This window comes from Perca flavescens, chromosome 5, assembly GCF_004354835.1.
Source record: "Perca flavescens isolate YP-PL-M2 chromosome 5, PFLA_1.0, whole genome shotgun sequence".
Classification (NCBI taxonomy): Eukaryota; Metazoa; Chordata; class Actinopteri; order Perciformes; family Percidae; genus Perca; species Perca flavescens.
This window is the reverse complement of record NC_041335.1, coordinates 14,535,918-14,561,667: the sequence shown is the minus strand read 5'-3', so window position 1 is coordinate 14,561,667 and position 25,750 is coordinate 14,535,918. Positions and strand designations below refer to the sequence as shown.

General features: G+C 42.8%; 1 protein-coding gene across 2 annotated transcripts in view; it reads left to right on the top strand.

Moving 5' to 3' along the window:
- Positions 1 to 15,388, top strand: part of LOC114556065 (uncharacterized) — a 52,980-nt gene extending 37,592 nt beyond the window's left edge. For both annotated transcript variants that reach the window (XM_028578903.1, XM_028578902.1), the window contains exons 3-8: positions 987 to 1,107; positions 4,773 to 4,885; positions 5,409 to 5,457; positions 9,912 to 10,024; positions 12,428 to 12,859; positions 13,638 to 15,388. In XM_028578903.1, coding sequence (XP_028434704.1) covers positions 987 to 1,107; positions 4,773 to 4,885; positions 5,409 to 5,457; positions 9,912 to 10,024; positions 12,428 to 12,859; positions 13,638 to 13,883 — 1,074 coding nt within the window. In that variant the 3' untranslated portion in view covers positions 13,884 to 15,388. The remainder of the gene's footprint in view (positions 1 to 986; positions 1,108 to 4,772; positions 4,886 to 5,408; positions 5,458 to 9,911; positions 10,025 to 12,427; positions 12,860 to 13,637) is intronic.
- The last annotated feature ends 10,362 nt before the right edge of the window (positions 15,389 to 25,750 follow it).

Here is a 25,750-nt window from a genome sequence, read left to right as displayed (position 1 = left end):
CACACACACACACACACACACACACACACACACATGCGCACACACTGATGGAAGCACATACACTCACACTTATAAACACATAAACACACACACACTCACAGCAGGAACATATGCTGCCACGCATCTACAAATCCTCACAGTAGCGCACATACGAATAAGCAATTAAAGACCCCGATTACTGTGTGGCGCACACATACACACTCAAATGTAAACCCACACATATTGTGCTCACTTTCAAACATATGCCAGGGCATGCCCGTGTGCACATGAGCACAGTGCAGAAAGCCCTTCATCTCTGCAGAAGCAAACAGGAAAGAGAGGAGCAGGACAGCTGAGAGAAGTCAAATTGAGCAGCCTCACCATTTGTAACAGAGAAAGAGATTTAAATTGAGGACAACACATTCTATTGTACTACGCGAGACACTATAATTATTAAGCCTTTGTTTCGGAATAGAGTTTTTAAACAGACCAGCTCTGCGATGAGGGATTGTATTGCCAGGCAGTTGTACATGATGGTAAATGAAACATGAAACACAGTAGATTTTGGGCCGGTGAAAGAAATATGCAGTGTGCTTTTTTTTTTTTGGTTAAACAGTATTTCCTCCTGAGTGACAGCCATTTTAGCCAAGATGAATTGCCAGTTATCGGTGTCATATATATCCTTACACAGCAGATATTATAACAGAGCTTTACAGAGGTGCACTTAAATTATGATACTCCGGATGTGGTGTTCAAGTCCTCTTAGACAAATGTAACAACCATGTTTACATTCAGGAATGGCAGGGCAGCATGAACTAGGATGAGATGATAGATCTGAGTCACTTGCCGAAGCCACACAAAACGGGAAAATTGTTCTTTCCCCAAAATTGAAATACCACCGAGGCATGTGTCTTTATTTAACTGTGATATCTATAAGCAATGAAATCATCGGGATTAAACTTTTATTTAATCCTGTGACTGACACTGTATCATTGTTTCGCTTGCAGGGACAGCTTGGACTTGGAGAGGACGGGATTCATATCTCCACTCCTTGTCTTCTCAGCTATTCTCAGCTCGCTGAGGTCACACAGATACAAGCAGGGGACAGCTACAGTGCAGCCATCACAGGTGAGCCTAGTCTCGCTTTGTCAGACCTTCCTCCACAGCACTGCGTAGGGGGGTCTGGCTAGTCCACACAGCATTCCGGGATTGGAGAAAAACACGTGCTCTCAGCTTTCTGGTCTGCAGTATTTGGTACAATTAGCACAGTCCTAGACAACCCTGTACATCTTGACCCCCTCTCTGCCCTCTTCGGAATCTCTAACCACACTCATCACGTCCAAAACCGCAAAGCAGGTGATTGCATTTACCAGACTTCTCGCTAGGAGACTCTTTGTTCTTAAATGGACTCACTCCTCCCTCCCACACATAACAAATGGATTGTTGAGGTACTGCAATGTGTAAGGGTTGAAAAGACCAGGTATTCTTTAAGAGGCTCCCTTAAGACTTTCCACAAAATCTGGCAACCCTTTTCAGCCCATGTCATCAAACTGACCACTGAAACTGAGCCCTGAGCTAATCCCCTCCCTCCATTCTATGTTTGTTTTTTTATTTTTCTTTATTTTTTTATTTTTTGGATTTCTAAATCTATTCTGTCTCTTCTGTCCTGGTGCGTGTGTGTGTGTGTGTGTGTGTGTGTGTCTGTGCATGTGCATGCGAGTATGACCGCTGGGTTCTTGTTTTCTTTTTTGTGGGTGGGCTAAAGGGACCTGAAGACAGGTGTGTGGAAGGTCAAGTAAATGGGTGTGAAGCTCCTTTTGTTATCGCTTATCTGTACAACACTTTGTTTATGCGAATGTTTGAAAAAAACAAAATGTCTATTGGCAATTCTTTAAACCAATCACAATCGTCTAAGCGCTGGACGGAGCCCTGGTGCCGCTGCAAAATCGCCTCGGGAAGGAACTTGTTTCGGTGGAACATGTGTACGTTCAAAAGTTGTTTTAGTAGTGCAAGAGAAAACTCCGATTGGACAGATAGTCTAGCTAGCTGTCTGGATTTACCCTGCAGAGATCTGAGGAGCAGTTAACCATAGTCCTCATAAATCCACCGGAGTTTAAAATTCCAACACAAAAAAAGAGAAGGTAACGGACATCCAGCCGAAAAGAGGGCATCCATAGAGGTTTTATCTTTCCCTCAACTGTATCATTTTAGCCTAAAAGTGTTAGGTACAATTAAATAAAACAGCTTAACTCAAACCTCCAAACAGCAAATTGTTGAGATCTCATTGTGATCTTTTTAAAATAAGTCCTTAAAAGTTGTATTCACTCTACATAATATAATTTAACTTAATAACTTGAAAACCTTATTTTCCCAGCAGTATCACTCTGGCTTTCAGCCATGCACATTTTTCATCTACATCATTTCATTGAGTTTTAATTAACACTACAAGGATTCAGTGTCCTCAAATGGCATCACTCGGAGCACAAATTCAACCTCATTAGCTCTCAATATCTCTTAAACCAAGCAACATTGTGCAATACTGCACCCGGTTTTAGTGTTATATGATAGATGACGTACATAATAAATTGATTTGTTGTTCAGCCAGCTATCCCCTAAACTACCCTGCTAAGATCTCAGACTATCCCTGTAGCTACTTTGTTATTAATAAGACTGAGAGATAAGGAGGCCCACCATTCCTCTACAACAGCTTTTCCACTAGCGTGGCTGTCTTTCCTGTAATTTCTAAAAAGTCAAACTCAGAGCTCTTTGCTAACTTTACCTTTTTCTCTCTTTATCCTCTAACTTATGATTTTCAGCAATCTCATTCATCTCCCCTCTGCTCCATAGAGAGTCACTGAACTGCCACAAAACTAGTTCTAATACATTTACACCACTACAAAGTGTCAGGCAACTACTTCTCCTTAAATTGCTGCTTGCCTTCTGCCAGACAGCTGGAATTAAAGAATCAGCCACTTAAAGAGAAAAGGCATTGTGCTTGTTTCAAGACCAGGGCACATTTACAGCCTCCTGCTGTACTGCAATATTCCGTTAAAAGAATTGCCTATCGTTGAACAGAGACGTCTGCTGGCTCTGTGTGCATGGTTTCACTGGAAATGCCACCGGTTCATTAAATTAACTGCAGTCAACATATTAAGTTTGTTCCCATTTGAATTCTTGGCGCATTGAAGACTATTCGGAGGCCCTACCTGCCGGTGTTACAGTTATGTTTTTTAGGTGATCTATAAAATGTTATTATTTAAAACAAGCTCTTTATGGATTGCTTACGAGGCATGCTTAGCACATGATTGATCTGACCTTTCACAGACCGTCGTTCTTTGGGAAAACATCAGCCTTAACCTTTTTTAGCTGGATTACCCTGCCAGCGTCTCTGTTTGTGTGTGTGTTTGTGTGCTTGTCAGTTTGTGTGTGTGTGTGTGTGTGTGTGTTTGTCTGTGTGCTTGTTGTAAAACGTTATCTAGCAACGCCTGCCTAGAATGCTTTTATAAGGTTTGCGTCGCTGAAATGAAAATAATACATTACTGATTGATTGATTGATCTATCATTTCTGAAAGGGTATCTGTGTGTGTATGTGTGTGTGTGTGTGTGTGTGTGTGTGTGTGTGTGTGTGTGTGTGTGTGTGTGTGTGTGTGTGTGTTTGTGTGTGTGTGTGTGTGTGTGCCATGGCTTGATGCAGAATAGAGATTGATGGAGGCTTGCCGTGAGGAGGATACTCAGTTATCTCCTTGTAATTAAAATCCACCTCATAAAGATTATTGACTCCCCCACCACACAAACCAGCATGCTCCCTCGCTTGGCAGGGTCTGCAAAGCGCTTCTTAAAAAATGAAAAATAGCATATTAAGCAGCACATATTTCCCATTTATGCGGAACATTTAGATGTGGTTAAGTTATCGTAATGTGCAATAAAACCTGGATGTGAAATTTGTAATCCACTTTGGAAAATTGCTTACTATATTGCTTTAACATCCCCTGAAAGAGCTTTTGAGATGTGTGTGCCAGGTTTATTGTACGCCATAATTTAAAAGTCCTCATTGCAGGCAGTAAATATAAATTTATTAGTGGCAGGTTTAAATAGGCAGACTGAGGTAGCATGAGTGAGTGGATGCTTGAGTGTTTGGTGTGTGTGTGTGTGTGTGTGTGTGTGTGTGTGTGTGTGTGTGTGTGTGTGTGTGTGTGTGTGTGTGTGTGTGTGCATGTGCATGTGTCTTTGATAAGTGCCAACTGAGAATGTGCTCCCTTTGCTCTGCAAGCCACAAAGACAGATGAGTGGGTGTAGGTGTGTGGTTTGGGTGGGGTTACTGTCTCAATAAAGTGATGTACATCAACTCCCCATTCCAAACTAAACCAAACTGACAGTATGTAAATTTGAGTTCCCTTTAACAGTTTCTAATTGGGGGTCAGTGGTTCTTTTTGAATTCGGAGGAAATCAGACTTGTAAGGTTCAGCATCAAGCTGATCTGTGGTAGACTCTGTCCTCCTAGCTACTGAATGAGCAGAACCACTTCTGTGTTATTCCAGCGTATAAAACAGCTACAACAAAATGTGTGTCAACAGTCCAATGTAAATATGCTCAGGAACCTACAATCACAATCTGGCAATACATTGGAGAGGGTCAGAAACATGTGAAGAGCATACCAACACATCCTCGCATGGCTCATATTTACTTCCCAGGGTTGAGATAAAAGTTTTGCCCTAAAATATGTGGCAAGTTGACATTGTATGTATTTCTGATGTATCTGTCTGAACATTTGGCCCTTTTGTTCATATCTCCAGCAGGTGGAGAGCTGCTTCTCTGGGGTCAGATCCCCTGTGTGTCCCGGGTCAGTGATCATCCAGGCCTCAAAAAGCTCTGGACCCCACAGCCTGTTCCACTGGCAGGCAGAAAGGTGTGTATGAGAAAGACTGGACATATTATGTTTTATCAAGTAGAAGAAAGCCCCAGGATTTTCTGGGTGTATAAGTTTTAGCTGGATATGCATACATTCTTAAAGGGTCCACACTGAATCACATATTACTGAAAGCTGATTCGGCAGTGCTTTTGTGTGTTTAAAGTTCAAAGTATGTAGCACTCCTGAACACAGCCCAATCAATGATGTCACAGCAGAATATCACAGCTGATGGTGTAGCCAGAAGTGCAATATACCAGAAATAAATAAAGAAAATCTCATAAAATAGAGTCTTAAAACGTCTTGCAGACTGGAATGCAGTGAATCTTTAATGGTAACCTCATCTTGCACAACAAAACAAAGAAACATCTTATTCATTCTCTAATTACCTCCCATTCAATTCAGCATAATCCAAAAATCCTGTTGCAGGGCAATTTTGGGGAAAATTGTCACCAGATACCACATATGTGCTTTGAAATCTTGCACTGCTTTGAAGTCTAAAAACTATTTTCATTTTATGCAGGTGTGTGATGTGGCCTGTGGTACCTGGCATATGATGGCCCTCACCACAAGTGAGTAATCTGTCGTCTATCCCGACCCTAAATGTTCATATCTCTATGGCTAATTGTTTTAGGGCAATGAGAGTGCTTCACCTAAGGCAAAACAGTCAAATTCAGATTTTGCATTGTATTACTCGCCCCTTTTCCCTCCACACTCGCTTCTCTTCCCGCCTCCTCAAAGCCCCTCCTTACTCACTTTCTCACTCATCAAACCATAATTCACTTCAGAGGGAAGCATCATTAATGCACAGTAGGACACAGCAGCTTGATGTGTGCTAATTATATTGTGTGTTTTACACGCTGGATGACTTTTGCTTAGTCAGTGATGAGCTCAGACTCTGGTAATTGTTTTTTGGTTGTGATGAGTTTATAAAAGCCTGTGTGTGTGTGTGTGTGTGTGTGTGTGTGTGTGTGTGTGTGTGTGTGTGTGTGTGTGTGTGTGTGTGTGTGTGTGTGTGTGTGTCTGGGCGTGCATCTGGGCGCGCAACGTATGTGTGTGTTTGTCCGTGGATGTATGTGTGTGTGAACTTGTGGATGGTGAGAGCATGCAGATCCTCACATTTATGTGTTGCTTATGCATGTGTAGTCTTGCATTAAAGCTGTGTGTATACAACATACACTGTTTTTATAAGTAGCCAGGAAGACAAGATTATTCCACCGCTGCACACATCACACGCCTCTGTGAACTTAATAATGATTACCAAAATCTCAAGATCATTCTGACACGTTAAACCTCCATGCAACTCAATCCCACACAAAACTTTGACATGCACCGTCAACCATGGCACTGCACTTCATGACTTGCTTGCATTCTCCACAACCCATGTGATCCTTTATAGCACTGTACATCACTCAGTGCTGTTGCTAGAAATGCTGCTTAGCCTTTGGCTAATCACGCTGATTGGAGGTGTCCTTTGGCTCACCTGGGGGCTTCCAATCCTATTAGGCCAACCGTCCTGAGCCTAGCGCAACCAGCAGCCGCTCGTGTTTGATCACTGGTGCTTAGAGCCCACACTTGTCCTCTTACTGTATGTTGGTATTAAGGCATGGAGGAGAGGAGGTGGTGGTGGTGGTGGGTGGGGTGGGGGGTTAAAGTGTGATCTCCTTAACTCTCTAGGGGGGCAGAGGGGAGTTTGGCGCCTCACCTCCCTCACTGACACTCCTCCGCTCCCCCAACTGGAGCTGGTCTTTAAACTTCTGATGTCAGTTGAAAGGCGGAACACTGAAGATGTTTCCAAGCAAAAGGGAATAAAAATGGAGGGAATGGAAGAATGAAAGATTGAGAGAGTGGGACTAAGAATTTGAGTTTGAGGGTGTATGTTGTCTTTTTACATTTTAAAGACTATTTTTGAGGGCTTTGTTGTTTAGAGGATCACTAAAATTCTCTCTCACATCCCTCTCTTCTTCATTTTCCGTTCTTCATTTCCATCTATGGAAGCACGGCAGGTCTATCATCTCTTTGGAAGTCAATACACCAGAGCCTGTCACCTCTTTCACCCTCTTCCTATTTTTACCACGCACTCCCTCCTATCACTTCCTTCTCCCAACCTTCCTCCTGGCTGCTATTCTCCCTCACTGCACACCTATCACTATATCTCTCTTGTGGCTCTCCTTCTTCCTCCCCTTTTGCACCCTCCTTCTTCTCCCTCGGGCCAAGAGCTCCCAAGAAGAGCCATGTGTTTCTAAAGTGGACTGGATGGGAAATCGAAGCAGGGCTTCTGTGTTTATCAAGCCACAGCTCCGTCACCTTGCTCCTACTCCCGTCTGAAGGCCCCGGCAAATTGGTGACAGCAGCAACAACCCTGCAGCACACATGCCCCTTTTTTCCCATGTGCACGACCACACACACACACACACACACACACACACACACACACACACACACACACACAGCATAGCACCTTGGCCTGTTTAGTTTTATTGCTGGTGTCAGGTGAGGAGGTGGAGGTGGGAGTGCTGTCTATGTTCACCTTACACACACACACACACACACACACACACACAGACACACACACTCTCACACACACACACACACACACACACACACACACACACACACACAGTAATTTCCACCCCTGCCGACACCTTGGCTAACAAGACCTGTGAACCGCAGTGACAGAACTCCGAGAGTTGTCAGAATCCCAGTCATTTAATGCCAAGACCCGGCCCCAGCTCTAACCCAATAGGGTTTCTGTATGCACACCAAGCCACAATAGGCTACACAGTGATATACTGAACATGAGTCTACTGAATACTACTGCTCCTCCAGGTTCACATTGTTTAAGTCAAACCGTTACTGCAGTCATTTACTGCAATTCTTTCTATAAAATACTACATTACTTGCATGGAGTAATATTGGAGTTATCTGAGGTGGAGGTGGAGATGAAGTGTGTGTCTGATGGGACATGGTTCAGTTTAACTTCACCCTCATTATGTTGATCTGCACCCTTACACATGACTTCTTTCATCCATAAATGTTTGAATGTATGCTATTACTCTCGTCTGTCTACTTGCCTGTGTAACAGTACAGTTAAGTGTCTGTAAACGTGCTGCATCTACAAGCATGTTTTATCTGAGGCTTCTAATAGTTGGAATCATTGCAAGTAGTTTTGCATGGACCACTGCCCCTTTTGTTGCATGTGTAAAGGATGCTCTATTTTGTTTTGCTGTGATCACATAAGTGGAGGAGAAAGGAGAGTTGACTCTGGTTAGAGCCCTGCATGGCCCTGCTACCTTGGAAATGAACTGCACAAACAATGCCCGGCCATTGTGCCTAAGCGCTTACAATGATGCCATTTAAGAGAGTATTGATTCACCCAGTGCAGGGTCAATCATTAGATCAATCGTGTGTGGGTTGGTCGGCTGGAAGGCTGGTTGACTGCATGAATGAATGAATGGATGGTCGGATGACGGATAAATGGACGGTTGGATAGAGGATGGACGTATACATGGATGTATTCATGGAAGGACACAGAAGGAGGAGACAGAAGTGCCAAACATAAAGTTGTATGGGTCTGAAGATTTCAGTTATTAGCGGTCTTTTGTGTAGGATTGTGTCCAATCTGTCTCGTATAGCTCTCAAACATCGCTGCCATTCAGCACACACTGAGACTTACTGTAAGTTAATTTGATCTTCTCAAAGAAACATCTCTTTATGTGAAGTCATTTAATTCAACAATGAACAAACTTTGTATTACTTGGTCATAACTTTTTAGACTTATGCTGTAGTTGTTACTGAGGAGGGCATACAGCTCTTAGTTACATCCAGTATGTATGGAAGCCTACTACTACGTAATGTTGTTATACCTAATGGTTTCTATAGATATAGTCAAGCTTAAATTGACATTGCTCAAGGAGTAAACTGTAAATATATATATATTTTGTGGCATAGAAGAGTGAGTAAAGTGTATATATAAATTATAAAAAAGAATCATTGTCATTAGTATGTTCGTAGATTCTTGTGATGTGTTTACACCAGGGTTGATTGACCTAGTTACCCAGCCCTTAGCAGCACAACATGGAGAAATGTAACACAATGCAACACAAGGGAGAGGTGTAGCCTTCTTTATTATTCTTACATGTGAGACACATGTGAGTGAACACATACACACACACACACACACACACACACACACAGAGCAGTGATCATCAGTGGCTCACAGAGGTCGTGCCTTGTGACAAAGTGAAAAAAGGGAGAGAGCTTATTTAAAATTCTGTAAGAGATGTCAATTGTGCCCTCTGCATATTTCTATGGAACATTTGTAAATAGATCCTTTGTAAATAGCTTCTCTCTTGCCAATCACCCTGTCTGCTCTCTGCACAGCAGCATTAAAAATTGATCCTTAGCTGCACCAGGGTGAAATGCTAACATCGCTGCCAAATGACTGATTAAAAAGAAAAACCTTTAATCTTTGCTTAAAAGTGTCTACTGCCTTGGCATGCCTTTCCCCTGTGCTCCTCTATCTTCCAAGGCTGTGAAGGGAAGGAGGGGGTCGCCGTGGGGGAAACGGGGTCACGCTTCATGTAGAGTCAGCGCTGTACAGTGATATAGCTCTAGAGGTGAGGGATTTCACTAAGAGCAGATCTGGGAAACGACATGCATTGCTCTCTTCTGAATTTAACCTTAAGCCAAAGGTTAAAAATGCATTTGAACATTCCACAAGAGGGGAGCGAATGTGTTGGCAGTCCTTCTAATGGCTTGCAAAAAATAGCAGCTTTTTATTCAACTTAACCATGCAAGTAAAGAACAATCAGCAGATAGTTTGACAAGCCTTCAGCTTAGCCTACTCAGTTGCGCAGCAATAGAAACCAACACATTCTCTCTCTAAACGATGTGTAAATAGTGACATGGCAACTGAAGTAAGTAATGAGATAAAGAAGTATGAGCAAAAGATTGGATTGAAGGAGACAACAAAAGGCCATCAAAGTGTTGATTGGAGGTGCTGAGATGTGTGTTTGTGTTTCAGCAAGCCAAGAGAAGAACAGTGAATGTGCTCACTCAGAAACTGAAGCTCGCTTCAGAGACCTTGTCAGTGATCCCCTGCCGACGGAGCACACCGAGAAAGAAAACACAGTGCAAGTAAGAAAAACATACCTCCTCTTTCTTGCTCTACAGCCCTTTTATTGACTTACTTGCATACTGTATAGCTCAATCTGTAACTCACTTGCTAACTCAACAGCTCCCTAACTCTTGCATTGGATCGCTCCTGATTGATATCTTCCTCTTCCATGCTCCCTGTCTGCCTTGTTGACATCCTCACTCCCACGCATTCATTGTTTGCCTCTCAAATCCTCTTTCATTCATTGTTTCAGTTTCCTTATACATGCTGTAAATCAACATATCTGTAATGAATGATACAACATAACAAAGTTGCGCTTGAGTAAACAGCACAGCCCTTAAAGCATTAGGTGTCGAATATATTTACTCACCTCTGTGAATATCAGGGAGGACCACTAAACTGTCACCCAGAGCCGCACACACACACACACACACACACACACACACACACACACACACACACACACACACACAAGCTCCCGCCCCTCCCCGTCTCTCTGTCATTCAGGTGTTTACTGTCATTCATACTGAGGGTTTTTGTATAATCCTCTCACCACACCTGAGTGCTCCCCACTCAGTGTCACTGGATTTACACCCCCCCCTCACTTCCCCTCTCCTCCAGTGCACAGCCTTTTCCATTTTGCATTACAGCCATTCTTTTACACATGTCATTTCTTATGTAAATAACCATAGATAAAAAGACAGTAACAGACATTTTTAGATTTACACACACCGCTTGGCGCGTATGTTTTCAGTCATCCCCTCTCATCAGCCAGTTTGTTTGTAGAAGTGTCTTTGCCTGCAGCCATAAATTAGGGGTTGTGATTTAACTCATTGAGACAACAGAGAAATACAACGAAACATGAATAAAACAAATGATGTGGAGAAGGTGAGGGAGAGAGAGAGACGAGAGGAGGGTGAACTGAAGGCAAAAATGGGCCAGGATGTATTTCTGCTCTACTTTCACTTGGGGAAGGCTTCATTAAGAAGTCTTTTTCCAGAGCATGGTGGAATCTATGTGTGCGCACATGCATGTGCATGCACAGGAGTGTGCGTGTATGTTCACAGGTTAATGGGGGAGATTGTGTCGATGCACATGCACATTCATGCATACATTTGTGCAAGACCGTAAAATGATTTGTGTGTGTTCAGTGAGAGAGGTCTCTTAAATTATTTACCCCCAGAACTCTCTAATTGGTATCAAGTTTTTAAATGGGGTCAAATGTTGCGGTGCCGTTTCATGCAGCGTTTCTCTTGCCTTAAGTCTGTATCATTACATCTGGTGCTACAGTTTGATTGGGGCTCTGCTGTCAGACCAGACAAATGGGCTGGAGCAGAGGAGGGAATGTAGTTTTATTACCGTGTTAGTCCATCTACTTATGTCTATTCCATAGAAAACATTCTAGGAGAGATCTGGTGAGTTGTAAACATCAAACAGATGTGCACACACACACACACACAGCCTAAGGCAGCGCACCTAAGGCAGCGCACAGAGCTGGTATTAGATTTAAGCCCCCTAATAAAGCCAATTAGAATTACACTTTGCTCTTATGAAGGCAACTTTACCAGGGCATGTTTCTCACCTCCACACATACACATGCAGGGATGCAATATGCATGTACACACATACATGCATTCTAACTACTGTATCACTGGAGACTGGAGTGGATTTCTTGTTACATTGCCAAATGCATTTTCCTTATTTTAGACTTTGGATACAGTAAGTCCAGTTTAATCAATTACTCATTCAATATTACTTATGGAAAAGTAATTGCATTACTTTACTAATTACTCAAGAGAAAAAGTAAATTGTTACATTACTCATTGTATTTATTTTGTTTCTCAGCACAGCTCTGTCAATGATCCCTTTTAAACATATGCTGTATTTGTATGTGGAAGTAAAGAAGGAGACGACGTGTCTTAACATACTGTCATTCGTATACATCCTTTGTAGGGATTTACTGACCATCATCAACTAGCTTACTGTAGCCCCTGTGACAGCACACAGCAGAAGTCCCATCCTCACAGTCAAGCCGTGGTGTTCACATACTCTCAAACTCTAAACACAATCCAATACATAAATTGGAAAACTTTTGGAGTTACCAGAAGGCGCAATTCTTACAGTAATGCATACATTATTGCCCAACACCAAGTATATTGCACCTGCCCAGACAATTCAATTTTAGTTTAGCTTTGTTGGCAAAGTAGAGGTTTGCCAACAAAGCAAAGAATCTCATATTCTCATTTGATGTGAATCAGTTAGGAGTTCAGAAATTAGTTTATTACAAATGATATCCTTTGATATAGCTAAATACCTACTTTGAAATGTTTCTGTTGTCCTATCTATTCACTTTGACTGTGCATTTGAGCTACCTGTGTCACAATAGGAACAACCTAAATAAATATTGTATATCGCCCTGACAGGGCTCCAGGCAGGTTCAACACAAGCTGCTTCACGGTCTGGAGAGACCAGAGGGCTCTGATGAGTACGAGAAGGATGAAGAAAGTGAGAGTGCAGAGGAAGACGAAAGACTAAACAAAGAGGAGGGAGATGGAGCGTTACACAAATCAACGTTTGCCATTGCCAGGTCTGCAACGGGGATGGACAGGAGAGGAAATGGCCACTCATCAATCAAATCTGACCAAGGGGATGAGAGGGAGAGTTGCAGGACAGCTGCATCGTGGGAGCTAAGGAAAGAACCATGCAGAAGCAGAGAAAGCAGAGATGTTGTATTCACCACTTTGCATCTGTTACCCAGGTCAGAAGGAGAGCAATGCAGCCCCACTGCCAGCAGCTTGCCCCGGCTACTCACAGGACATCAAGCTCATAGCAGGATTTTAGATGAGGTTCGGATGGTGAGTGTAACAGTATGTGGTTATCCCAAAGAACAAATCCAAATGATCCAGCTTGTCGCTAGTATGTTTCACGTATGTTTTCAAAAGACAACAAACATCTGGGTTTGCATACATTTAATCTTATTTCTTTTTCTTTTTCTCATTTGTCTCTTTAAGTACACTCTCTTGCTTTTGTTAGATAGTTAGACAGTAGAGAGTGAAAGGAAACATCTGGATGACCCAGTGATGTCACTGGGCTGCTGGCCCTTAACCCTTTATTTGTTATACTTACTATGAATTGTCCTTCTACAACATGCCTGAGAGAGCTAAGTGGTTTTGTACTTTGAGAGGCAGTATTACATCACTTTGGCTGAGATTAAAGAAGCAAGTATACATTAGCTGGCTGGCAGGCTTGAGGTGTGATTTTAGTAATGGACTGCTGCAAGAACTCATTTAATAAACAGTAAGCAGTTAACAATGAAGTTTAAAAGTGTTTATATTACAGAGACTGATTAAATGAAGAAAAAGGAATTGTCTTCCAAAAGAACATTGATATATTGTGTAATAATGAAGATGAGGTCCTTCTCTTTATGTATTTCCACATCTAGATATGTACTGTATATGTACTTTTCCTTTTTACTGCAAGCATTTGCTATTATAGCATCAGGTAATTTACCCAGCAACTTGAAAGCAGATTCTCAGGACTAAGTAGGCTGTTTTCACACATATATATATATATATATATATATATATATATATATATATATATATATATATATATATATCTTTGTCTCCTCAGGTGAGATCTACACATCTAACTGAATTGGTCCAGAGATCTGAAAGTGACAGCAGCATTTTGCAGAGTCCCAGGCTCAGACCCAAACCCACCCCTCCTGGGAGATGTACAGGTCGTGGTGGCTCTTTTCACCGTTCAAGAATTAGACCACACACTGGCCTCAAGTGTCCCATTGACAATTCTTCACCCAGTCTGAGCCTTGGGCAACAAGCTCAGATGTCCCCCCCTTCCTTCCACCCAGGACTGTAACCTCTCTATCACCAACTCCTTCCTCTTCTGAACTATTCAGGTACTGTCCTAAACACAGAAGAGCTCTATCTTCCCTTGGCACTTCGCGGAAGAATCTATAAGAATTTACAGATCCAGTTCTCTCCAACAGTAGAATTTATCTGATGTTGTAATGTTTGAAAGATGTATATTTTCCCTTTTCTGTCAGGTTATGTGAATTAATTGAAAAGCAAAATATGTTCATCATTTAGCCACCCAGATAATACACAGCTCATCCATAAAGCCATCAGCGTCCAAAGCATTTTTACCCAATAGCCTTGAGAAATGACTGGCTATGGAAAGAAAATGTGCACTCTATTCTCTACTTGATAATGCTTTGCTGTACACCACATACACAGTTAAACACTTTTGGCTCCAAGGTGACTGACAAACAGCCTCTTTTACTTTGTAAGAGCTCCCTAAAACAGACTCCAGATCAGCATTAATGGGCTCCACTTTACCCCACACTGTGATTTGGCAAATACATATACTCCTCTTACAAACCGTCTCAGTCAACAACCACTCCTGAACCTTGACCTCATCTGAAGGCATTAGACTTTGGTCTTGCAGTCAAAGCTGTGTGTAGGAGCTGCAGAGTCCTTGAATCAGCACATTACAACAGAACTTGAGAGGGTTTTTTACCCTATGTACTACTGCGTACTACTGAGACACATTTCTTTTTAATACTTACAATATGTTGTTTATTAAAGACAAAACGCCCTCTCAGATCTTGGCCTCTTGTAAGATATTTCACGGTGGAGTGTTTTCATGGCTGCCTCTGCAGTATGAGTCACATGTGCATGCTACTATGGCTCTTTTGAGTTTGAGTGGAAATTGCGTTGTTGCAGAGATAATACTATATGATGAGGCTTCTCAAAGAAGTAGGATTATTACAGCTTCTTTTGAGTCTGCTCTGTTTTTTTTAAATGTTTTTTAGAGAGATGTCCTCCTTGCACACAGGTAGCAAACAGGTCCTGTGCCACAATGCAGACCACAACTACATGGTCATTCCTATTGTCATGATTTCCATGTAAGTGGAGCATGTGATTTTATATTTTGATTATCTACAGTGCGTTCAACAAAAAGGACCTTTTGTCAATTACTTGGCACTGTGTAACACATTGGCGTTGGTGTTTGGTTAGAGACAACACTCCACGTGCCGAGTGAAAGTAAAATGATTTCTCAGTAATATTACTTTTGAATACCAAGTAATGCAGTAATACTTAATATTTAATCACTTTAAGCACGGATTTTACAATACGAATCATGGTAGAACATTCTCAATCAGTGTGTATAAGTTATGAGTCATGTTTAAATATTGAATGGATATGCTGTTATTTCTGTTTGCTTTCATCACAGTCGTCAGTTCACTTGGATTTAAAGAATGAATATGGACATCAAGGGCCCTATCTTGCACATGGTGCAGCGCAGTGCAGAGCAAAGCCCGATGCAAGTGTCTTTGCTAGTTTAGGACCGACGCAGTTGTCAATTTCCCGTCCAGCGTTCACGTCGTTTAAATAGCAAATGCACCTGCGCCCATCTTTGCGCCCATGGGCGTGCCGGTCTACAGGGAGGTGTGTTCAGGTGAATTCTTGGCGTATTGCTATCTTGAGGCAGCTGGAAGTGATTGCGCCATTGACCATAAAAAACCTGTTCTAAAGACAATAACACAGCATTTCATTGTTATTTTAACAGCAAATTAGTAAAATGTGCCTGGGCTCGTGCACAGCGCGCGCACGCTATGCTTGTTACACACACACAGCGAAGCGCAGCAGCACACAAACATGCAAAAGATTACAAATAAAAATATTACGTGCAAATCCGCCATCATAATAACAATGCGCCAAGGTACAAACGCGCCTGGCTTTTAAAGTACCCATATTATGCTCATTTCAGGTTCATAATTGTATTTTGATGTTGTACCAGAATAGGTTTACATGGTTTAATTTTCAAAAAACACCATATAGATTCTCTTTTCGCTCTGTGTGTTCAGGTCTCTGTTTTAGCTACAGAGTGAGGAATCGCACTTCTATCCCATCTTTGTTGGGAGGCGCACATGTGCAGTAGCTAGGTAAGGATCACATCAGCTAGCTGTTTGTTTCTACAACTTCAGTCAGTACAAGACAGGATTAGCCGGGAGACTTCTTCTAAACGAGAGCACACTTCCAACTTTGCGTGGAATACCTGCAGAACAGGGACATGTAAGTAGTTCTTTTGTAGATTATGGTGAACTAGTGTGTGTTGTAGCAGTGTTTTGCCATTGAGAACGAACTAGCATGCTAGGGTTAGCCACCTTGTCTCACTACTGACATAGAAAACCCCTACAGATTTTGAACAGCTCACCCGGAGACTGAAGGCAGAAGACATTCAGAAACCCATATCTTGGGGCGGCCTCTGGCTCACCCAGTAAGAGTGTTCGCCCCATGTTGGCTGAGTCTTGCAGCGGCGCGGGTTCAAATCTGACCTGCTGCCCTTTGCTGCGTGTCGTCCCCCATCTCTCCCCCCCTTTCACGTCTATCCACTGTTACTGTATAATAAAGGGAAAAGCCCCAAAAAAATAATCTTAAAAAAAAAGAAACCTGTATCTCACTCAAAACAAGTTCCAAATTTGTATGTGTGTGGAAGCACCAGAGACACAAGATAACACCCCAAATATATATATATATATATATATATATATATATATATATATCTATGAATTAATGGAGACACTAAGTACAACCCTTTTGAACCATGCGCCCGGTGCACGGTCCCTTTTTTCCGCTGTCAAACTAGCAGAAGTGGATTTGGACACACCCTAAACACACCTGCGCCATGCGCTTCACGCCATACGCTTAGATCATTAAAATAGGGCCCCAAGACTATTCACTACCTTGGTCCCAGTGTTTAAAGGGAAAAAAGGTTACTAATGTTGATATCGCAAACTTTAGCAAAGGTATTAAAAAGGGTATTGAATTTCGGCTCCAGGAAAGTGATGAGATAAAAAAACAAAAAAAGTGCTTGTTGATTACCAAACCCAACACTGACTACACACAGGCATGCAATACTAATACTAACATCCGCCCTCATCCCACCCCATCGCCTCCTACACTCCCTATGGTTTGTTTTGGTGTGTGTGAGTAAGTGTTGGTTGTGTGCATTACGTCTTTGCCCTGCAAGACTCCTGCCAATCGATTCAAGGTGAGACCTGTCGATTAAACACCCTGAGCCGTGCTCTCTACCTAACCCCAGGGCGATTCAATCCCACCCCTAACACACACATGCACACAGCCGCACGCATACAAACCCACCTCACCTGTCATCCATCAATATCTCCATCTGGACCTGTATTGATCCCCTCCATCCATCCTCTTCACCCCATGCAGTGCAACATCAGGGCCAAGACGACGTCCGTGCAGGTTTAATTTCTGACAGATTTACAATAAAGCTCAAGTTATTATTTAACTCTTCCAGCCGCAGTGTGCTCTTTGATTTAGCACCCTGGGAGAGGATGAGTTACAGCTGACACGGAGAATCTGCCGGGGCTGGAATGGTAGGCACCCTGTTCATAACTCAGCCGCCGAATGTGTAGTTAGTCAATCACTTGATCTGTAATCACAAATGCTGCCAGAAATTACATGAGTGATGAGCTGTAATAAAAGCACTTACTTTTCCTGCTCTGTCTCTTAAGTGTTATTGGCAGACCCCTCTCTCCCAGGAGGCCGTGACTGTGAAACAAAATCCCGATATAAACTGCCTCATTGGTCCCTGCCTCACGCTCTCTCTCTCTCTGGTGTACTGTATGTGTGTGTATGTGACTGTGTATGCGACTGTGTGTGTGTGTGTGTGTGTGTGTGTGTGTGTGTGTGTGTGTGCATGTGCGTGTGTTTAAATGCAGAGTGCTCCCACTACAGTGTAATACAAAGCTCTTTTTGACACTCTTTCTTCCACTCTCGGATTGCCTTGCCTCAGGACAAATGATCCTCACTCCAGTAAAGACAGTCATCCGCGTCTCTGTCATTTATAATCTCTAATGTCGGCAGAGGTGCAGGGAAACACAGCTCGCCCACAATGAAAGTTTTTAAACAGACCCGGTCGTATTAATTGGCCAGTAAAACGCATCATATACGTACATTTGGGTTTAAATGTGTTGCTATGCAGTAGTTTATTCCTGCTGTTAAAACTTTCCCTGCCTGAATCATCTCAGCCGAGATGTCCTGATGAGTTATGGTACATCACAGATGTGACCTTATGTACAGGATATCAAACATTGCAGGGCCACAACACAAACCTTTCTTCGACTGTCTGGGACTCCCAGCTCCATAGCCTTTGGCAGGAGGTCATGCGTGACAGTTTTATTGATACGGACCTCTGTAATAATTACACAGGGTCTTGCATGCACTATTGATCAGGCCTATTGATAAAATCATATTTTACTGTAAAGGTTTGTTGATTTGATGCATTACAGCATAAATCTCTTCTCAAAAGCAGCTGATTTGGAACTCCTACTGCTGAGTGATGGATGCTACTGCAGATAAACACACACACGTACACACACAACTGTGTATATCCATTGTTTGAATGGGCTAGTAACAGACACAGGTTAAAGACAGACAGAGATGTAATGATATCCATATCTTTAGTCCATCTATATAAATATACGATCACATAGAGAAGACAAGTGGGATCTGCTATCCAGCCCAGCTCATATGATGTGATATATAAGCGAGAGTGTTTATGGAGTCACTGCTCCATCTTATCATGATTTGTATTGTCAGCAGGGGCTGAATCTGCATGGTGGTAATAGATTCTGATGTGGTTCAAATGTCCCGTGGTGAATGGGAAATAGAGATGAATGTGACGGATGATACAGAACTTGTCCCGTATATAAACGGCCTTCAGAACTGTTGTTCTCTCACAAGGAGGGAGGGAAGGATAGATGGTAGAACGGCTGGCGTGTAGGGAAATGTCAACGCTGGTATTAAAATGGTAAAAATCTGATCCTCAAAGCTGACCTCTGCAGTAGACGCAATGAAATTGATATGAATTCCAGAAGAGAAACATTCTATACTTTGGCTACCGCAGGTTTTGTGGTGTTAAATAGGTTTTTATCATATTGAAGCTGAAATACAGACTAATGCAGAACCAAACAGAAAGTGTCAGGTAATATACACTGGTACCTATGGTGTCACGCATTATCACCCTTTGATCCTACCATGGAAAAAACATAGTATGTGTAATAAAGGAAAAGAGCAAATTTATTGCTATTGGAGGAAAGGAAAATTGGTCTTTTCGGTTCACGTTGAAAAGCAGCTTACTAGACCATGTTTCCGCTTTGGCCGGCAGTTCAAAAGCATGTTTTCTTTTTGGACTTTTCTCTGGCTAGTTTCTGAACCACTTGGGGGTAGTTTGCAAAGGCTGTGGTGCACCAGTGACAGGCTGCTTTTCACATTTAAGGAACCAAGGGGACATGGGGAACATGTCCATGTTCAAGAGGCCTACAAAAACCTAAAAGCCAGGATACAGAGTTAATCGCTGTCCCAGTCAAGACCCCCCCTGAGCGGCTGCTCCTGCAAAATGCTGGACAGCCCGTCTGGCTGCAGCACAGGAATGTTGTCCTGCAGAGGACAGAGTAGGGAGAATTGACTTTAATAAGCAGTGACGTACTTTATAAGCATAAAACATGCTCCATTTTGAACTCCTTTAAATGCCCTGGAATTCTGATGAAAGTAACAGCGTAAAGATTTTTTTTAAAACTCATGCAAACCAAATGCAGCCCATTAAAAGAGAATAAAATAGTACAACAGCCTCTACAAGGCCTAGAAATATATAGCAGTGGGAGGATAATATTTTTTTATAGCCCATTTTGTCACATAACAGATAAAAAAAAAAATACCATATTCTTCTCAGTATTTTGCAATCAATTCAGGAACTTCCTTCTGTAGTGTATGATTGATACAGTATGGAATCTATCCATAGCATACCGCTGACTTTGAACATACTCACTACGTTTGTACCACAGCTGTTTGAAATGCTAACATAGAGCGTGTAAAATAGCAACAATACCGCAAGTGTGTTCCCCAGAGCTGGAGGGAGAAAGCAGAGCAAGACAAAGGCAGTTTTTAATCTGAGCAAGAAGCATACAGTGGCGATTCACTGTGACATGGTGATTGATATGAGTGAGTAGTGTATTTACCGAGTCTGACGGGATAGGAGAAAGAGAGTGTTTTCTTCCCATCCGTACGCTTATCTCCTTCCATAAATCACTGCCAATGGGATGCATAAATGTGGATGAGCAAACGTTGTATTGTCCCGACTCAGGCAATTCCACTTTGACCTTTGCATTTGGCATTGGTCACTGGTACTAAATGCATGCCACAACCTTTCCTGACTTTGGGCTATTCATATTTAATAGCTATGAAGCGTGATGGTTCATCACACAACATACAGTATATGAACACACACACACACACACACACACACACACACACACACACACACACACAGCACTTAAGCACACCGAACAAGAAGTTACTGTAGTAAAGCCAAACAACATGTCATGCCATAACTTTCTCTGTCTATTAAAATATTGCATGAATAAAGAGAAGATATGATCTTTTTTGTCTTTCTCATCAGACTGTGTCTTTATAGCTCTGATTCCATTACCCGTTTCCCAGTGGCACACTATGATGGGCTTTGTCCATCCTAACCTTTGACTTCTGCCAGTGCTTTAAAGGTTCTGCACTTTGCCCTCTCCCATTTGACCTGTCTGAAGTATACCTTTATAATTGCCTCTGTCGCTATCAAATGCACATATAAGAGGGTGCAGGGGCAGGGGGCCGAAGTCTGTCCAGTAACCTTTTGGCCTCTTGTTCATCCATTCTGCTCGAAGCAAGCACAGCAGGCTTCATCCCCCTACCCACAATCCCATACTGTATTAGTCTGCATGTCGGAGTTATTGATGGCACTCTGGAAATATTTTATTGGTCAGTCATGACCTTTGACTGGGGCAATGCAAACACTAACCCCCCTAAAGCTTCCTATCGACATGGATATATATATGATCAGATGGCTAATAGAAGTATAGATTTAGAGTGGCTGAAGACCTAGTCATTTGGATTTCAACATCATGAGGTCAACATTTTCCACTATACATGTGTAGGATCACATGGCAAAACAAATACTGAGTTTGTTATAATCTAACCTATCCAGTGATGCACATAAAAGACATATTGGATTTATGGACAGTAAACCCCCCAAAAAACATGTATAAAGGAATATTAACAAAAAATGAGAGTCTTTAAAAGTCATACAAATGGTAAATTCTTTTCTCGTACCATCCTCCTATCTTCTCCCTTTATTCCACATACTGTAAGTTTCTTTATCAAAGGAAGTGTAGCTTGCATTGAAGCACCCACAATTAAGATAAGCCCAACCACAGCTGGACAATTACCTGCCAACTAACCTTTTCTGGAGCCACTTAAGAATGTAAGGACCCCTGAGGATAGATGTACCCTGAGTAGAACAAGCACTTCAACAAGCCAGGGAGGGAGGAAGGGAGGGAGGATGTGAGGTATGAGAATGCAGGGGTAGAGAAAGGGTGACAATAAGGGAGGGAAAAAAAAGGATAGAAATAGAGAAATGGACAGTATCATGGTGAGATTACCTAATCCTCTGTCTGAGAGCAGTATTTGAAGGACCTGGTGGTGTCAGACATGCAGGGGCTTTGTGGAGGTTTACCCAGGAGAGGCCAGCTCAGCTGGGGGATCTAGTTCAACACCAGGTGACCAGTGCTCTGTCCCCAAGCACAAACCTCAGCCCATGGCTTTGTAAACACGGTTAAATTGATTGCAGGGAGCTGATGAGATTTCCCTGCAGCCTGGGTCATTATCACATTGTGCACCAGCTCTAACTCACTCCTACAGAGCCCTCTATGGATTGTCACTCTGGTTTATGTTGTCATTTTTAATGTAAGTGACAGTGTTTTCTGTCAAACATTCATATGTCCGTCAGGTTGTGTGTGATAAGTATGGTGGCAGGAATTTCAATTATGCCATGAATTTAATGTTATCAATTGAAAACAGTGGCTTGTATTTAATTCCATAATGCTTGGTGTAGCATTTGTAAGCACTGGTCAGGGTGTTATAGTCTACCCTGCTGCGCAACAGGGTGAGTTTCAGCACTGTATGATATCTGATCCCCAAAACACTGCAGGGCAGCCACAGCAAATCAACAATGGATTAATGGATCTGGTTCTGCTCGTAAATCTCTGTGGGATTGGAAAGCGTTCGAGGACAGTCAGCCTGTAGTGGTGTGCTTAATGTTAAAGGCAGTTTGGGTTTCCCATCGTTCAAAGCAGTGACAGGGTAGTAAAGATCTGGCAGCATCTTATGTCAGCGTTAAATCAGTGAATGTCAGGAATGCTGGATTGTCAGTCTGCAATGCTGAGAGCTGTACCACACTAATTCATTTTTACAGATTTGTTTCTAAATAACTGCAATGCTTTTCCATATCTCTCAACGTACAGTAGAAGAACTTCATGCATCACACAGAAAATAAGATGTGTTGTGCAGACATGCCCTAATTCAGGGATGTCAGTACAACCCTTCAACTTTAGAGTAGTGCGGTAAGGCCTTGCCATAGATCACAGTGGTTAACACTTAGCTGTTTCTGCAGGTGTGTAGGGAATGGCAGTAACTGCTTCCATTACTGGAGAGAATGGCCCAACTCCCACAGCCCCCTCCAGACAGCACTGTCATTACCCATCCATTGTGAGGCCTGAGAGGGAGCTGTAAGTACGGCAGACTTATGGCTTTGTTAGAGGGACTGGATGGTCTCCTCTGTCTCAGCACAGGATAAGGAGGGACGGTGGTATGGAAGTATAGCCAGATAGAGTGATAGAGATGGAGGATGAGGATGAATTGAACACTCCTTGATACCCCACCACCACCACTCCCCGGTGTGCTTGTGAGTGGAGTGCAGGCTAGAGGGCGGGGAGGGTTATTTGGTGCTATTTTTACAAGAAACGGGTTGATTTGTCTTAGGCCATTACCGTCTATTACAGCTGCGCGTCTTGGGGAAAAGGTGGGAAGCGGCAGACGCTGGCATTCTGCCTAAAGAGAAATCAATGAAACAAATTAATCCTTCGCAGGCTGCGGTGACACAGTAATCCATCATTCAGGGGGCGCTTTTACACACTGAATCAGGGAGCGAGGCAGGGAGGTGGAGGGATTGGGGGTTGGTGGGTGCGTGTTGGGTGAGGAGGGGTTGGGTTGGGGGGAGCGAGACTGAGGCTCTGGGGGACAGGGGCAGACATCCACGCTCCGGTAACACTGGGGCAACGGTGGGTGGTGGCAGGGAATCAAGTGGCTCTGAGCCCTTCCTTTACATCTTTGAGCTGCCTGTGGACATACAGAGCAGGAGGAGGAGGAAAGGGACGTAAACACAATCAGCTGAAATGCACCATGGACATGGCCATGATTACACACATACGCCTACACATATTTTCCCTGTTGCCTGTCGCTTGCTGTCTACTTAAACCCCACCAAGCTGATGGCTGATGGTGATGAGAATGATAGGAGAGCTTTATTATTAATTTACACTGGGTATACAGGCAGCCAAATGCCTGGACATACCCTGGATGTGAAAGAATGGAGGGAGAAAGAGTGAAATCAGGAAGCAGTAATGTACATATATATATTAAAACTGATGATGACATATTATTTAGAATTGTACAACATCATAGCAACAGCCCTGGGTCTAATCCCCATCCAGAAATGTACACAAAACTCCTTGCCCTCTTGCCTAGGAAGACAAAACACACAACCCACCATTTTACTATTCAAAGCAGAGAGCCGTATACATGCACCCAGATTCGCTACCGTGAAGCACCAGTGCACGGCCAATTAGAGCTCAGATCTATCCGTGTGATTGAGTCATGTGATCAGCTGCCCCTGTGAGGAAACAGTCCTGTCCAGGCCAAGATCCATGTGAAGCAGCTGTACCCTCCGATGAATCACATAACATCCAACATCAAATGATATCACAGTTCAACGGGGAGTAAAGAGAAGAAGAAAAAAAACACATACGCACAAATATCGAGATTGATGTGTTTTTATTAAGATCTTTGCTGTGTTGCATTGCCTTTTTGTAATATTACATCATTTTGAAAGCAAGTTCAAGAGCATGATCCACTCAGTGTTACGGTATCAACCAGCTTTGTTGGTCTCCAGGCTCCTCTGTGGCGCTGTGGTTGCTCTGCTGACGTTCATTGATGGTGACTGTGTGTGTATGTGTGTGTGTGTGTGTGTGTGTGTGTGTGTGTGTGTGTGTGTGTGTGTGTGTGTGTGTTTTTACAGCAGTGACTTGTAGCTAGAGCTCTGATGGAGGGTGGTGATGCTTAGGAAGCCAGGGTCATTCCATGAAAAAAAGTTAATCTAGAAACACAACAGGCAGAACCATTATTTGCGGTGTCATTGTAATAGAGGGTGCCACTTACCTTAACCAGCTTCCCGAAGAGGAATACCAATAGCCCCCCTTTTTCCCCTAAAGACACAGGTGGTAGCATTCTGTGGAACGACATGTTAGAAAATCAGAGAAAATAGTGAGTGGAGGAAAAAGGGAGGGGGAGGGAGAGGCTGAAATTGGGCAGGGTGGTGCAGCTGAGAGGAATGGGTAAAGGGAGCAAGAGTGGTCAGAGAGCAGAGAGAAGGCAAACAGGGAGGGAGGGAGGGGTAGGGGAAGATGTGAAAGGATGGAAAAATGTGGGGATATTGCAGCAGAGCGGATGGTGTGAGGGAGGCAGAGTGAGAAATGTTGCCGGAAATGCTGGAGCCAGCAGCGTGTGTAAAAAAAAAAAAAACACACTGCAACATTTCTCATCCTTGACATTACTGACAAGCTTTCCAAACACACACAGTGTGCTTTCAAAGTGCAGGGTTGTAATATCCAAATCTTTAACACAGCTTCTCATCTAAGATTGTACTATTTTTTTTTTTTTTTTTGTTTTCTCCCCTTCTGTTAACAAAGCAGATGTCGGGGATATTAAATATAACCGATGCCGTAATTCTTAATTTGAAGGGTGTGTGCTTTAAGATTCCCACCGCAAATTCAATAAAACATGTCTGTTTGTAATGAGAACTCTCTCTGGCTCTCTCTTAGTCGTGGGGGAGACATACTGAGAGGAGTTAAGGGGTGAGGAATGACGGATATGAGGAGAGGGGAGGAGGAGGACAGAAGATTGTTGTGGAATGTTTGCCGTTCTGGCCAGAACTCGACCATCTCATTTGTCAGGGCTTGACCCCAACTGTGGGGTCAAAGGTCAAAGGGAACATCTGAGGGAAACTGACTGGCTATCACACACACACACACACACACAGTCAAGTAAACACACAAACATCTGTGAGTGTCTCTCCTTTAGCACCCTCACACATAATTCAAGCTCATGCACAGTACATCTGTATATATCATCATTAATATCCATCCTAGTCTTATTTGTTTTATTAATACTGAGTGTTATGGTGACCTCTAGCTATTAAAAGAGCAGCTGCCAGTTTCCCAAAAAGCATACTATGGTCTTTTTCCAAAACAAATCATTGAGAAGGAATTTGAGTTCCAGGATGCTTGGATTCATTTCTGAGTAGAACAGCTTTGGATAGTACTTGATAAACACACACTAGTAAGTAATGTACAAGAGCAGCCTCTTAAAATCTATTCCGAGAGTGACTATATATTTACAGTTAATGTAATATTTACCACATGTATGAATCATTACAATGAGCCAGTCAGTGCAGGGATGTCATGTCAAGTGAGCCCAACACTCATACTAAGCAGTGGTATCATCGTCACCATCCTATAATCAAACAGCACTC